Source organism: Rhamphochromis longiceps, linkage group LG9, assembly GCF_057381845.1.
Source record: "Rhamphochromis longiceps isolate RC_006_pf linkage group LG9, R_longiceps_female_GT1.1, whole genome shotgun sequence".
In the NCBI taxonomy this organism is placed as follows: Eukaryota; Metazoa; Chordata; class Actinopteri; order Cichliformes; family Cichlidae; genus Rhamphochromis; species Rhamphochromis longiceps.
The window spans coordinates 30,707,167-30,723,693 of NC_140565.1; the positions used below are offsets into that span (position 1 = coordinate 30,707,167).

Here is a 16,527-nt window from a genome sequence, read left to right on the forward strand (position 1 = left end):
CAAAAGTCAATGAAAGAAGAAAAAACATCTGACTTGGCTCATCAGTGTCAGTTACATTGTTTCCTCTGTTTTAGTCTTGTATATGAAGTAGGCCATTTTCTTCTCAGAAGGGAAGTTTGATTTCCCAGCATCTGTGCAGCTTTCTTGGTATATTAGCAGCAGCCAGCGTCTCCTCACAGATGGTACCGATATTGCAATTATAAATATGTTATTAAACAACACATATGCAATTGCTTCACAGCAGCTTACTTAGGAACTACTACTCTAAAATGCCCCTTTTGTGTGATGACATATAGTCCATAAATGGACGACATATAGTCCATTTATAATAGATATTATCAGGTATAAAATCATAACAGAAACTTATTAACCTGGAATAAACTATATGACAAACCTCAACACAGTAGGAAGGAAGCTACCCACCACACAACTCTGTGGGAGTTTATTTTTGTGTAAATACATCACCAAACAGCCCCTAATTCAGTCACAAGCTACAGTATATAAGATGAGCCGCTGTCACACTTTGACAAGTTCATCAGCTGGTAACAAACCTGTTCACAGCTCAGATCCAGACTCAGATTTGGTGCCTTTCAGCGTCTCAACATGTGTTCGAGTCTCTCCACCAGCCGCCTGATTCTTCTGATCTCCCTGAGTGTGGTGATGCTCATCTCTGTATCAGGTAGTTTTTATTTCTGGAGTTTGCTCTGTTGTCAAAGTTCAGTAACACCATCTAAAAGTCTGTTTCTCAACATGGTTATAAATCTATCTGGTCTTAATGCAACTTACTACCTGATAACTAATAGTGTCTAAAGAGACTAAAGCTAGCACAGACTGTAGCAGAGCAGGTGTTTCTGGACAAATTATAACTGACTAAAAGAGGGTTTGGGGTTTCTTTTGGCTACAGGGAGCCACTCTGGACCAATTTAAAACACGACTTCTAGATATGTACCACTGATAAAAGACAGGTGTATTTTTTTCAGTAATGTGATTTTTCATATTACACATAATAACTGGATCAGTAAATTATTTATACAACATCTGAAAGCTCAGTTTATTTCATTCTCCATGATATCTGAAAGGCCCTGAAGAATAATGACAATGTGTGTGATGATGTGCTGCAGGGGCTGACCACGTGGAAAATGACTGCTATAAAGATCATTCTAACCAAAATGCAAGAACCACGTTTACACCTAAATGGGCAAAAAACATCAACAGCTGCGTTGAAGACAACAGACCAGGCTGCCTTCATGGCTATGAGTAAGTAGAACTTCTTCTAAATTCACTTAAACCAAATAAAATGTAGAAATTAATTCTTGATTAAAAATCCACAAACACAACAATGAAAATGAGATTTGCACTGAAACCTTGATGTAGCAGATAAATGTTCCCCTCTCTAACATACAGCACTACTGTTTGCTCTGTGATTGTTTCTAATGTGGTGACGTTGGGGAATCTGTGAGTTTGTGCTTATGAGCTTGGAGGAAACCTGAGCTGTTCTCTCACAGCATAATGCAAAATGGACCCTGCACATGTTCAGTTAACAATAAAGTGAAAATGTCTAATCCTTTGATTTGTCTTCTTCGCTCTAAACTTCTTTCTTTATCCTTCTGTTTTTTCGTCCAGGGTCAAAACACGTGGAAATAGAACATTTTTCCTCAGACCAAACACCGAGTGGCTTAAAAGGAAAATAAATGAGGTGAGAAACAAATTATTTATAAAAATGAGGACACAAAGTTTAGAAAAACCAGCAGTGACTTTCTATCAAAAGTGTAATATAGGTTATAAAAAGACACTGTGTGTATCTGTCTAATGGTGCTTCTTGTTTTTCTTTTCATGTCACCTTCTCTCTTTCACCACCACAGGGAACTGTGCTGTGTCCTCCAGCAACTTCTAAATGATGATGATGGAAACGATGAAGCAAAGTAAAGCAGCAAATGGAAACAGTTCTGCAGATTTATGAGTTCACACTTTTACAGAAATATTTGTTAAGAAATGTTGATTATTGTTTGTAAATTATAGATAGAAATTAAAAACCACTTTTGTTTTCATATTTAGTAAAAATGTCATTAAATATGAATGTTCGATTTTTTCTTATTCTATCTTCAAGCTGTGAACAAAGACAAAATCAATAAAAGCCTTTGAAACTGCATTCTTTAATGGTCTGTGTGATCATTTACTAATTACTGTAAAAAAAAAAGTAACTAATGAGATATCACAGCTGTGAGGTGCTGCATGTGAGATGCGAATAAAATGTAGATGTATATAAAATTAAAATGAACACATCAGATACCCCCATGACTCTAGTGGAGGAGAATGCACATTCCCTGTTTATGTTAAATTTCATTAGTTTTATTTCATTAATGCTGGGTTGCAGAAGCAGCAGACTGAGCACAGACACGCATGCCTCCCTCTCCTCAAGAAACACGCACCGTTATCATTCCTTACGCTGCACATGATATTCCCACTCCTCACGCTTTAGCACCTCTCACTACAGATGCCAGTGGAAAAGGTGAGAAAGAGATATAAGAGCAGATGAAACAGGAAGTCAACACACTCAGACATCCTCGCCTTTTTTTAAAACATAAAAACACATTAGGAAAAGACACACCAGTACCTTCTTGATTACAGCTCCTCCTGCAGCCTCCTCACTCTGTCCACTAAATACATATTAGAGGTTGCGACATCTTTCAACTTGGAGTGGGAACAGGCACGAATCAGAGAAAGGAGAACGGTGACTTGTCTTTTATTGCTATAGTGATTGTGGATTCTTGTAGTTACACTTCCTTTGTTCATCTTTAATTCCATATTACTGTTGTGTTGTGTAGGGTTCTATCTTTATGTCTTGTCTTTGTTTTCTCCTATTTTTACAAATAAATCTGGGAAATAAAATTCTCAATCTCTTCAAAGTGGTAGAGCAGCTCACTCAGAGGGTGTACTCGTTAGAAGCCCAAAATACTGGAGCTCTACTCTGAGCACCTTCTGAGGCTGAGCCCAGAAACCCTTTAGAGAAAGTTTATTTCCACTGCTTCATTCATTGATATTTTTGTCTGTATCCAACAACATGTGGCCATTTGTGAAGGTGGTGACTACAATCACCGACCCTGTGTTGGATACATAAACCCACTGTTTATCTATCCAGCTATGAATGCAAGAGGTAAGAGGTCATGTTGATGTTGGCAGCACATGACCAATCAGAGACAGGGATACGTAGATAACCTGGACAAGAAAACTAAACATATTTTGCTGAAAATACTTTAGGACCCAGGGGATTAAAGGGAGAGAGTGTAAAGCAGTGGGTGCTCACTGAAAACAGTAACATTTTAGCTAAAGTGTGAAGATTATAAATGAAATTAAAGGTTATAAAAAGACACTTTGTATATCTGTCCAATGGTGCTTCTTATTTTTCTTTTCATGTCATCTTCTCTCTAAGCAACACAGCTACTGGAAACAGTTCTGCTTATTTATTAGTTCAAATATTTTACAGAAATATTTGTTATGAACTGTAGATAGTTTTCATGCAAATTATTGATAGAGCTTTAAAAACAGTTTTGTAGTCATATTTATCTTTTAGTTGTTTTCTAAATGATATTTCTCATGTTTGATAAGATTCATTACAAAACTTGAAACATTCCAGTGCTTTCCACTGTTTGCTCTGATGTAGCTGAGGTGTTAACATAGTTTAACAAACACAATGAAGTTAATGAGTAAATAACGATCATACTTTCAACCAGAGGTGTGGACTCGAGTCACATGACTTGGACTCGAGTCAGACTCGAGTCATTAATTTTATGACTTTAGACTTGACTTGAAAAAATGTTCTAAGACTTGTGACTTGACTTGGACTTTTACACCAATGACTTGGGACTTGAATTGGACTTGAACCGGTTTACTTGAAAAGACTTGATATTTTACCCCAAATATAAAATTTAACATGCATATTATATAGAGATTGAAAATGTGACGTCATTCACGGGTAGAACCGTAAAGGATTCTGGGAACTCGTGGCAAGCGGTACTAGCGCACGCAGGCTTTCAATTGAAATCAGTCACACAGCGATAAAAAGAAACACAAAAATGTCAAGAAGCTGTTGTATTATTAACTGCAATAGCCGGTCGCATGACAGCCACGGGAAGCCGACGGGTAAAGAGATCGGTTGTTATCGGATTACGTCGTTGAAGAGAAATTGTTCGAGCCATGTTTCCGAAGTAACAAAGAGGCGACGGATGGCCTGGATTGCAGCCATTCAAAGACCAAATATAACGTCCCAGAACACTCCAGCTCACAGGTTAGTCTGCTCCAAGCATTTACACGAAGGTCAGTGTTTTTTAGTAGTTAATACGTCATTTTCATAACATAATTGGTGATATAGGTTACAAGCAAGTCTGGCACTGAACAGAAATTGTCGCGCTATGCTCCTTTATTTATTGTGCATAAATAGTGAATTGTCCTGACGCAATATTGCGTTTCGCTTCTGTTATTATGGTACATTGACAAAAACATATACTTTTATTCACAGGATAAAACAGGTTTTTTGTATCACTAATTGCCCAGTACGATTACAGATTACAGTATTATTGTCACTGCTACATTTCTGTGATGGGTACCAGAAATTATTTCCACTACTAATTAATTACCGTTGAGCTCAAAGGTCCTATTAATAAACGGTTAACGAATGTGTATTTATGACGACGATTTGTGAGACTGGTAAACTTATGATACGTACGATGGTCTTTCGTTCTACACGGTGCATTTCAAGGTCCTGCACCCATCCGGCGGTAAACTGTACCTGGGCTTGTTGCAGTGACCGGAAGTTACTAAACTTCATGAGTGTGTGCACTCACTCCAAGAACCGTATAATTATAAATATGCATATAAATATGCTACGATGAGATAGCTGACTTCATCTAACTAGCAAATGTTTTCCAGGCTACGTTGGTGATGCAGTTTTTTTTAATATGTATGATATTTTTGTCATGCGATTTTAAAGCTGGTCCTACAACCGCATCCAAGAATAACATGCAGCTTATCTCAGAACTGTCGGTGAAAATTATTCTTGGAGCTAGGTTTAATTGAGCTGCATTTTAAAGAGGTGCAATTTCACAATTTGTGTATATTTTCTAAGTTCACTATTTTGTCATGTGTTGAGAAAAACACAGATTAAAAAATTACATGGTCTAATATTTACATTTAGCATAACTGCAACATTATTTTTTCGTTTTTTTTTTTTAAAGACTCGAAAGGACTTGAAATTCAAAGTTTCAGACTTGTGACTTTACTCGGACTTTTACACCAGTGACTTGAGACTCGACTCTGACTTGCCTGACATTACTTGAGACTTGACTTGAGACTTGAGGATAAAGACTTGAGACTTACTTGAGACTTGCAAAACAATGACTTGGTCCCACCTCTGCTTTCAACACACAATGACTTCAGGGTGGCTGTAGCTCAGGCAATAATGTGGGTCACCTACTAAACAGAAGGTTGGTGGTTCAATCCCAGTCTGTACACCAACCCAATGTTGCTCTTGGATGAATCCATCAGAGTATGAATGTGTGTGTAAAGGTAGGAATGGAAGCATTTAACAACATCTTAGAAAAAGCGATTAGGTGAATGAAAAAGTTGTGTAAAGGTCTACAAAAGAGTAGAAAAGTGCAACATAAGAACAAGTCCATATACTCAAAATTACTTTTACATTAAATAATTTTCTTTAAAATATAATAAAAATATATAAAAACTATGAATAAAACTGAATTCAATTGAACTGAATTGAAGATGTATTCTATTCTATTCTATTCTAAGATGTGATGAATCCAGGGAACCTCCAGGGGGAGCAATATTTACAGAATTAATTTACAGGACACTGAATAACTGGTTTTGGTTTAGAATTAATTCACATATCCACATAACACTGCATTCTAAAATGCGTGTGCACGTTTAGTTTACACTGTTATGTATGATTAATCTTTGTTTTCTGAGTTACTTTTGTTGCAGCTGCTTCAGTCCCTTGATTAAGGAGCCAATAGGTGGGAAAGGGGCAGAGCGAGTTTCAGTTAGGTCAGTTTTTAGTTATCAGTATGTTTTGTTTTTTCTTTTAACTTTGAGCAGAGTTCTGTTATTTTGACCTCTTTTATGGGCCCAAGATTTTGATTCTTTTTGCCTGATTTGACCAATTATGTTTTGGGGTCACATAAAAATTCCATTTTATCCTTTTTTTGGACTTTAACCTGTGTCTAAGTTTCCTTCGCTGCTCGGTACATCACACAGCCAAACAACTATAAGTGAAATGAACACGGTCCACAGGTGCCAGGCAGAAAAGGAATCATCAAATGTGACGCAACAGCTACATGAACTCTACATGTCTGTGACCAAGATGAACTTAACATGCCAGCTGACCCTGAACAGTTGGTGGCACACACAAGTGTAATATTTTCCACAAAGAAGTCCCTAATACAGCAACATAAAAGGAGTTTGTTTGACAGTCTTTGTTGGATTGACTTTTGAACGACAGGAACTCACTGTATATTTATACTAGTCTAGAATGACTTGTGGAGCCATCTAACCAAGTGTGGGGTCAAAGGTTCAAACAATTGTATATAAACACAAATTCTTTGAGTGTGTAATCAATTTGCTATAAGATGAAATTAACTAGGAAAATAAGGAACAACCCAGAAGGAAACCAGTAGATGACATCACTGTCATGGCTACCTCTGTCTTACTGTCTATGGCAGGCCACTTCTAGCACCGTCATCTCATTGGAGGGCCACTTTAGTGTTCAAGTAGTACAAAAAAAAACAAGAAAAGAAAAGAAAACACCCACTAATATTTCCAAAAATGTAATGTTTTGCTTGTTTTAACACGAACATGGTGTAGAGTCGAGTCTTAACAGCTTACTTAGAACTGGGCTCATCAGGCACTCTTTTTGGCTGCAGTGGCCATTATCATAATATATACATGCTTCCAGCTCCCGTTTGTGGTCGCTAGCACCTCGTACTTTTCGACTTTGCTTTTTCTCCCACCATCGCGCTCGCACACGAACAGTGGGAGGGGCGGTCCCACACGTTCTCCCTGCAGCACGGACTACACCGCCCATGCGGCTACAGTCGTAAAGGGCCATGCCTGTAACACTCTGCTCCTATTGCCTTCATATGAAATCATTTTTCAAATAATATTTTTAAAAAACATTTCTTCACATCAATATGCGGGTCACAAGTAGAGGTGATGTGGGCCGCAAATGGCCCGCGGGCCGTGGTCTGTGCTCTTCCACCTGCTTTTTTAAACATATTTTTTCCCCTGAGCTCAAACACTTTATTAATAAAGTTTGGAAATAGATCATCACGTACCTTGTGTTAAAGATCACTAAATGGTAATCTTAAGCCTCTAATTTAAGGTCTGTACCTGTTGACAATTGCTAAGTGTAGAAGCAGTTTCTGTGAAGCCCACTCATTAAACGCTATTAAAGACAAAGTCACAGGGAAAGTCCTCTTAAATGTGGCCACAGAAGCTGATCACCCAGTAATGTCACTGTTTTATTCTGAGTTGTCTTTGAAAGGAAACCACCATGAATTCAGATGTGGGAGGTACAAACCACTAATAAAATCAACACCCACAGATTAACAGGAACGAAACTGGTGGAAGATCACGTCACAGAGAGTCCCCGTGCTCAGCCAATGGAAAGCCTTTCCACACACCGAGGGAACATTTGTAATAAAACATGTTAAAATACTTCTCTGTATGTAATAAAATAACTAACTTTACCTTTCCTGCTCTCTCTTTTCTTTTCTCTACATTTCAGAGAGGATTAAACTAAAGATTTGTCATTAATAAACTAAGTTGTGTGCAAGTTTCCAACAAGTCAACAAAAGAGTGAAACAAAAACATTCATTCCCCATCTGTTTATTAGAGATGCGACGGACTACTCAACAATCCATTTAAACCAGAGCTTCCCAAAGTGTGGGGCCTGCCCCCTGTGGGGGAGGGGGGGGGGGGGCGCAGAGCCATTGCAGGGGGGGCACGGTATGAAAAGGAAAAAAAAATGAAACGCTTGGACACTGCTAGTGATCGATGTAGCGATTCTGTGCTGTTGAGGGGAGCACGGCATGGCACGGGGGAGATGACAATGATCTACAGCCGATCGGGACACAGAACACAATGCGCTTTAAAAAAAAAAAAAATCATGCAAGGCGAGGCTTCAAACGGTGAACCGCGTTATAGCGAGGGACCACTGTAATTGTGAAGATAAGTTCCAACATACCCTTCGTAAATACTAACATATAGAGACCCTTGCCCACAATCATTCATGTATTTTTTTATGTCCTGTGGCTTTTTTTCACGGTTTGTTGACATGCTGTGTAGGTGTGTACTTATATAGACATAATGGGGAAACATCTGGCTTTGACTATTGTTCACCTGTAGTTTGAATGCTGGACATTGGCCTGTTAAATCATAAGAACAGTCACTATACAGAGATGTGCTTCTGAATGTGGACGATGTGTCTTCTGCATGCAGTAATGCAGTTCTGCTTATGTTGAGTGATGTAAACAAACAATCGATCTACACACTTCGAACATCAAAATTGATCATTTGATTTTTTATGACACAGCAGTGGTGAGTGTTCCCACCCTCTGCTCTTTGTAACCTAAAGTAATCTTTCCGTTTTCGAGTTTTGGTCATGATTTTTGAGTCCACCTTCGCAGTAGCAGTTGACTGCAAAATAAAGCAACCAGAACCGTACAACCTTACATCTGGTCTTAAAACAGGAAGTTAGCATTTTCTCGTGCACAGGGTCTATAACGTGGCGCACAGCGTGACGTGAAAAAAGGCACATACCTTTGACATTGCGTGACGAACTCTGTATGAGGTGTGAAATAAACCCCAATGGAGTTTGAAAACAAAATATGTGTGTGCGTGTTTGAAGGATGAATAATATTATTTATGAATTGGATAAATAATATATGTTGTCTGACAGCAGAACAACACTTGTTTGACAGCAGCGTACTGCTGCTCCTACTGCTACTGCTGTTAGTAATGTTAATATTACTACTATAAAATGTCAATACTTGTGGGATGACTGTTCATATATTTCCAGTTTATAGTACATGTTATCAGGTTTAAACCCATTACAGACACATTAAACATGATGAAACAGTTTCACCCTATTAACAGCAAAGACCTGGAGGACATCTTAGGTCAACTGAACTCCTCCTCTTGCTGTTTAGATGTCCTTGTCATGGTCCTGGGTCGTGTGACCCAGTGTGTTATGCTTAACCTATTTTGATGTTTATTGTTTGCTTAGGTTCTTTAAGGTAGTCCAGCCCTTTTTGTAATTATGTCACCCTTGCATTACGTCTCCCTTGCCCTTCGTGTGTTTATGTCTGTGTGTCTTGTACTGTCAAGTTCATGCTGTCAGTTATGTCACCTCCCCCTGTACTACGTCTCCCCGGTTCATGTCTCATGTTTCCTGTTTTACTTTGAAGGCCTGCATTCACTGTCTGTGTATTCAGCTCACTCCTCCTGTCCTGTCGTTAAGTTCATGTGTGTCAGCTGCGTTCCCATGTGTGGCCACTTCCCCTGATCATCCCTCATGTGTATTTAGTCTCTGTGTTTCTTACAGTCTGTGTCGCGTCGTCTGTGTTATCTCCCCTACCCCTTGTCATAGTTCCCCAGCCTTAACTAGTCCTAGTTTGTACTTTGTTTAGCCATAGTTTTCCCAGTCTATGTTCAGGTTTTCCCTCAGTTGCTTTGCTGCCTTGTTCCTTAAGTTTTCGGCCCTAAATAAAGGCTCGCCTTCTGTTAAGTCCGGTTTTGTGTCCTCACCTCTGTTTGCTCTTGGGTCCTCCACTCACTCCACACGGTCTGCCCCGGCGGTCCGTGACAGTCCTGCCAACAAGTTCTTTCAAAAAGGTCTCAAAGACTTTGGAGTCAGACCTGTTACAGATCGTCAACTTTTCTTTAATATCAGGTGTGTTTCCAGAACCACTAAAAACTAATTAAACCTGTACTGAAAAAGGAAAATCTTGACAAGACACAAATGAACAACTACAGGCCGATCTCAAATCTCCCATTTTTAAGTAAGATCATTGAAAAAGCAGTTTCTCAAAAGCTCAATCCGATCGTTCAGTCTGACGTCACTAGCCGTGTCTGGGCCTAAACTCCGCTGCAGGTCCATATATCAAATGATCGCTGTGGCATTACTGAGAGTTCAAAAACTGTCTTAAGTCTTTCATCTTTAATAAAATGATCAGCGTTCTGCTCTACCACGTGTAACAACTGAGTTTAACATCCAGGCATCCATGAAAATGGAATTTATGACATTTAACGGAGTTAGAAGTTAGCAGGAAGTTAGCTCGCTAGCTTCCACCTAAATACAATATAGCATATCCTGACTGCGGGGTTTTGGAAACAAATTAAAATGTACAGCTCTGTTATCACTTCCAACATAAATGAAGACAGAAAACTAAACAGCAGTGACGTTTGTAGGGTTACTGAAGTTGGGCTAGCTGGTATATAATGATGTGTTACGTGACCGCTAGCGACACAGCTATGTTAGCATAATATAAACAAGCTAACTTTTTTTCCACTTGATAAAAGTTACCGTGAGTGTTCTCGGTGGTCAGGAACAAATGTAATCGCATGGCAGGATGCTGTAAAAGGACCAAACTTCAGCCAGGAGAACAACTGAGATAATCCATCCACAATACGAGGTTAGTCATTCATATACTGCTGCATGGGCTGGGCTGTAGTTACATCGTAAGGTTTTAAAAACTGAGCTTAAATAAATGATTAGTGGTATTAAAAGCCGAGGGAGGTCAACGGTGATCACTGACTTTTTTAGGAGCTTTTTGAGATTAAATAGAAGAAAATACAAAGCATTAAACATGTTAACAACACAAAAGCCATATTAAATGCAGACTAATTTAGGCCCGGAAGTAGGATTCGTCACGTCATCACTTAATAATCGGATTACTTTTAATTCTAACTGCTATGACGCCTTCCAGTCAGGTTTTAGACAGAACTACAGCACTGAAACTGCTCTGACCAAAGTGTTTAATGACATATGTCTGAATACAGACAGTGGAAAAATGTCAGTTTTAGTTTTACTGGATCTCAGTGCAGCATTTGATACAGTCGACCACAACATATTACTCAAACGAGTGAAGAACTGGGCAGGTCTTTCAGGAACTGTACTAAACTGGTTCAAAACCTATTTAGAAAACAGGAAATACTTTGTATCAATAGGTAACTTCACATCTGAGCAGACAAGTATCACATGTAGAGTTCCCCAAGGTTCCATCTTGGGACCCCTTCTGTTTAACATTTACATGCTCCCACTGGCACAGATTATAAAGCACAACAAAATAAACTATCATAGCTATGCAGATGACACACAAACATACAGTGGCTTGCAAAAGTATTTCGGCCCCCTTGAACTTTCCCAAATTTTGTCACATTACAGCCACAAACATGAATCAATTTTATTGGAATTCCACGTGAAAGACCAATACAAGGTGGTGTACACTGTCATGGTCCTGGGTGATCCAGTGCTTTACTATTATTATTTTCTAGTTTATTCTGAATTTGTATTAGTTCTTTGGGTTTGGTTGTCGTGTTTATTATCCCTACCTGTGGTTCTCTGTGAATCTTCTGTGTTACTCAACATTAAACTGTATTTCTCCGCGTCTCTCTGCCCAGCATTCTTCATCTGCCATCTCTGTATATCTCCCGCTGTCCTCATGTTTTTCAGGTTTGTTTGTTAGTTTTCCCAGTTTAGGTTTAAGTTCAGTTCTGCCCTCACCTTTGTTATTTTCACTGTAAATAAATCTCCACTCACATCTCCACTGCCATCTGCAACTTGGCAGCATCAAAGCAGGAGTCATTCCACCACACGACTGCTGACCCAGCCGTGACATACATGTGAGAAGTGAAACAAAAATCATACATGATTTCAAACATTTTTTACTGCAATAACATAATAATAACTACATAATAACTGCAAAGTGCGGTGTGCGTAATTATTCGGCCCCTTTGGTCTGAGTGCAGTCAGTTGCCCATAGACATTGCCTGATGAGTGCTAATGACTAAATAGAGTGCACCTGTGTGTAATCTAATGTCATTACAAATAAGGCTGCTCTGTGACGGCTTCAGAGGTTGTCTAAGAGAATATTGGGAACAACAACACCATGAAGTCCAAAGAACACACCAGACAGGTCAGGGATAAAGTTATTGAGATATTTAAAGCGGGCTTAGACTACAAAAAGATTTACCAAGCCTTGAACATCCCACCGAGCACTGTTCAAGCAATCATTCAGAAATGGAAAGAGTATGGCACAACTGTAAACCTACCAAGACAAGGCCGTCCACCTAAACTCACAGGCCAAACAAGGAGAGCGCTGATCAGAAGAGCAGCCAAGAGGCCCATGGTGACCCTGGACGAGCTGCAGAGATCTACAGCTCAGGTGGGGGAATCTGTCCATAGGACAACTATTAGTCGTGCACTGCACAAAGTTGGCCTTTATGGAAGAGTGTCAAGAAGAAAGCCATTGTTAACAGAAAACCAGAAGAAGTCCTGTTTGCAGTTTGCCACAAGCCATGTGGGGGACACAGCAAACATGTGGAAGAAGGTGCTCTGGTCAGATGAGACCAAAATGGAACTTTTGCCAAAATGCAAAACGCTATGTGTGGCGGAAAACTAACACTGCACATCACTCTGAACACACCATCCCCACTGTCAAATATAGTGGTGGCAGCATCACGCTCTGGGGGTGCTTCTCTTCAGCAGGGACAGGGAAGCTGGTCAGAGTTGATGGGAAGATGGATGGAGCCAAATACAGGACAATCTTGGAAGAAAACCTCTTGGAGTCTGCAAAAGACTTGAGACTGGGGCGGAGGTTCACCTTCCAGCAGGACAATGACCTTAAACATAAAGCCAGGGCAACAATGGAATGGTTTAAAACAAAACATATCCATGTGTTAGAATGGCCCAGTCAAAGTCCAGATCTGAATCCAATCGAGAATCTGCAAAGAAGAATGGGCAAGAATTTCAGTCTCTAGATGTGCAAAGCTGGTAGAAACATACCCTAAAAGACTGGCAGCTTTAATTGTAGCAAAAGGTGGTTCTACAAAGTATTGACTCAGGGGGCTGAATAATTACGCACACCCCACTTTTCAGTTATTTATTTGTAAAACACTTTTGGAGTCGTATGATTTTCGTTCCACTTCTCACGTGTAAACCACTTTTGTGCTATATAAATGAACTTGCCTTGCCATGAGTTCAAACACTTTATTAATAAAGTTTGGAAATAAAACAGCACGCACTTTGTACATGATCAGTGTGGCAGTGAAGATTACTAAATGGTAATCTTAAGTGTGTTATTTAAGGTCTGTACCTGTTGACAATTACTAAGTGTAGAAACAGTTTCTGTGAAGCCCACTCATTAAACGCTATTAAAGACAAAGTCACAGGGAAAGTTCTCTTAAATGTGGCCACAGAAGCTGGTCACCCAGTAATGTCACTGTTTTATTCTGAGAATTTAGATGTGGGCGGTGCAAACCACTAATAAAATCGACACCCACAGGTCAACAGGAACGAAACTGGTGGAAGATCACGTCACAGAGAGTCCCCGTGCTCAGCCAATGGAAATCCTTTCCACACACCGAGGGAACATTTATCAATAAAACATATTCAAATACTTCTCTGTATGTAATAAAATAACTAACTTTACCTTTCCTGTCACTATTAAACAAAGTAATGCAAGTTTCCAACAAGTCAACAAAAGAGTGAAACAAAAACATTCATTCAAACAGATGCATTTAATTCTCCATGTTTTTATTAGAGATGTGCAACAATCCATTTGAACACTGCTGCCCTCAGCTCTGGAAATATCGCTTCCCATAATACACAAAACTGTGTTATTAGAAAACTGTGAAAAATAAAAATAATAATTAGTAAAATGTTTCCCTTCAGTGTTAAATGGATTGATATTACAGCAGCTTATGTTTAAGGTTAAACTCATACACTTCAATTCAATTCAATTTTATTTATATAGCGCCAAATCACAACAAAAGTCGCCTCAAGGCGCTTCATAGATACTTGTGTTTCATGTCCAACATCATATTTAATAAATCATTTGTTTGTAATGGCTGTCGTCTGAGGTTCTACGATCTCTAAAAGGGAAAGATTAAAAAACAAACAGTTGTTCATGAGCTCAGAAATACAAAACCTACATCTTGATTTTATTTATTGCTATTGGATAAATAATATATGTTGTCTGACAGCAGAACAACACTTGTTTGACAGCAGCGTACTGCTGCTCCTACTGCTACTGCTGTTAGTAATGTTAATATTACTACTATAAAATGTCAATACTTGTGGGATGACTGTTCATATATTTCCAGTTTGTAGTACATGTTATCAGGTTTAAACCCATTACAGACACATTAAGCTGTACAACAAACCTCAACATGAGAAAGGAAGCTGCACGCCACAGCAGTCTGTGGTTGTCGTGTTTCCATCAGTGTTTATTTTTGTGTAAATACATCACCAAACAGCCCCTAATTCAGTGACAAGCTACAGTATATAAGATGAGCTGCTGTCACACTTTGACAAGTTCATCAGCTGGTAACAAACCTGTTCACAGCTCAGATCCAGACTCAGATTTGGTGCCTTTCAGCGTCTCAACATGTGTTCGAGTCTCTCCACCAGCCGCCTGATTCTTCTGATCTCCCTGAGTGTGGTGATGCTCATCTCTGTATCAGGTACAGGTTTTATTTCTCTGTTGCGAAATAGAATAGAATAGAATAGAATGAATAGAATGCCTTTATTGTCACTATACAGTTGTACAATGAGATACAAAGCAGAAAGCTCAGTAACAGCAGCTAAAAATCTGTTTCTTAACACGGTTACAAATCTATCTGGTCTTGATGTAACTTTCTTACAAACGGTAACAGAGCAGCTGTTTCTGGACAAAATACAGTCAATTACATTTAATAAAATCTATATGATTGATTAAAGCCAGTTGTAGTTTTTTGTCAGTTTTGTGATTTTTGGTATTACACATAATAACTTGATCAGTAAATTATTTATACAACATCTGAGAGTTGAGATTGTTTCAGTCTCCATGATATCTTAAAGGGTTTGAAAAATAATGACAATGTGTGTGATGATGTGCTGCAGGGGCTCAACACGTGGGAAATGCCTGCTATAAAACATATTCTAACAGTGGTGTAATAAACATGTCTACACCTAAATGGGCAAAAAACATCATCAGCTGCGTTGAAGACGACAGACATGGCTGCCTTCATGGCTATGAGTAAGTAGAACTTCTAAATAAATTTAAACCAAATAAAATGTAGAAATTAATTCTTGATTAAAAATCCACAAACACAACAATGAAAATGAGATTTGCACTGAAACCTTGATGTAGCAGATAAATGTTCCCCTCTCTAACATACAGCACTACTGTTTGCTCTGTGATTGTTTCTAATGTGGTGACGTTGGGGAATCTGTGAGTTTGTGCTTATGAGCTTGGAGGAAACCTGAGCTGTTCTCTCACAGCATAATGCAAAATGGACCCTGCACATGTTCAGTTAACAATAAAGTGAAAATGTCGAATCCTTTGATTTATTTCCCTCTCATTATAAACTTCTTTTTTATTCCAGGGTCAAAACAAGCAGAGGAAGAGCATTGTTCCTCAGACCAAACACCGAGTGGCTTAAAATTAAAATAAATGAGGTGAGAAACAAATTATTTATAAAAATGTGGACACAAAGTTTAGAAAAACCAGCAGTGACTTTCTGGCAAATATGTGAAGATTATAATATAGGTAATAAAACGACACTGTGTATATCTGTCTAATGGTGCTTCACCTTCTCTCTTTCACCACCACAGGGAACTCTGCTGTGTCCTCCAGGAATTTCTAAATGAAGATGATGGAAACGATGAATCAAAGTTGAAGTAAAGCATCAACGGGAACCATTTCTGCTGATTTATTAGTTCACACTTTTACAGAAATATGTGTTAAGAAATGTTGATTATTTTTGTAAATTATTCATATGACCTAAAAACAGTCTTATATATTATATTTATTAAAAATGTCATTAAATATGAATGTTGGAATTTTTTTTATTCTGTCTTCAATCTGAGAAGAAAGATAAATCAATAAAAGCCTTTAAGTTCAGATTTATAATGGTGTGTGTGATTATTTAGTATTTGCTGTAACAACATATTGATCATGATGATGTCACAATCACAGGACACCAGGAGGCACAGACGTCAGAAGTAAAAGTAAATATTCAGAAATCACTTGGAAAGTTCTTCACGAATACATAAACCATCAACACAAAGACACATGATCTGAAATCTAGAAACACAAAGATGTTCAGCTAGAAGATGAACTAAACTGGATGAAAAAAATTAATAATAATAATGGATTGGATTTATATAGCGCTTTTCAAGTCACCCAAAGCGCTTTACAATTCCATTATTCATTCACACACTGGTGGAGGCAGCTACAGTTGTAGCCACAGCTGCCC

General features: G+C 38.6%; 2 protein-coding genes and 1 long non-coding RNA gene across 4 annotated transcripts in view; all 3 read left to right on the top strand.

Annotated features, from left to right (window-relative positions):
• Positions 1-524: 524 nt before the first annotated feature.
• Positions 525-15,943, top strand: LOC146662534 (uncharacterized). 2 transcript variants are annotated; one of them, XM_085419274.1, is made up of 4 exons: positions 525-679; positions 1,122-1,257; positions 1,624-1,696; positions 15,884-15,943. In XM_085419274.1, exons 1-4 carry the CDS (start codon positions 604-606, stop codon positions 15,917-15,919), a joined length of 321 nt encoding a protein of 106 aa, XP_085275400.1. In that variant the 5' UTR covers positions 525-603; the 3' UTR covers positions 15,920-15,943. The 2 variants fall into 2 exon arrangements, with proteins under 2 accessions (XP_085275400.1, XP_085275401.1); XM_085419275.1 differs by lacking the exon at positions 15,884-15,943 and adding an exon at positions 1,863-1,946.
• Positions 7,494-16,527, top strand: part of LOC146662535 (uncharacterized) — a 31,887-nt gene continuing 22,853 nt past the window's right edge. Inside the window, exon 1 of the mRNA XM_085419250.1 lies at positions 7,494-7,512. The gene's annotated coding sequence lies outside the window, so the exon portion shown is untranslated. The remainder of the gene's footprint in view (positions 7,513-16,527) is intronic.
• Positions 14,600-15,818, top strand: LOC146662536 (uncharacterized). Its single transcript, XR_014913426.1, has 4 exons — positions 14,600-14,751; positions 15,170-15,305; positions 15,655-15,727; positions 15,807-15,818. It is a non-coding gene; the product is annotated as an uncharacterized LOC146662536 (long non-coding RNA).

Bases quoted from the DNA above. Each gene is read 5' to 3' on its own strand.
- LOC146662534 (XM_085419274.1), top strand. From the start codon at position 604: ATGTGTTCGAGTCTCTCCACCAGCCGCCTGATTCTTCTGATCTCCCTG. The intron at 680-1,121 runs GTAGTTTTTATT...GATGTGCTGCAG, and splicing joins GATGCTCATCTCTGTATCAG to GGGCTGACCACGTGGAAAAT. The intron at 1,697-15,883 runs GTGAGAAACAAA...TCACCACCACAG, and splicing joins TTAAAAGGAAAATAAATGAG to GGAACTCTGCTGTGTCCTCC.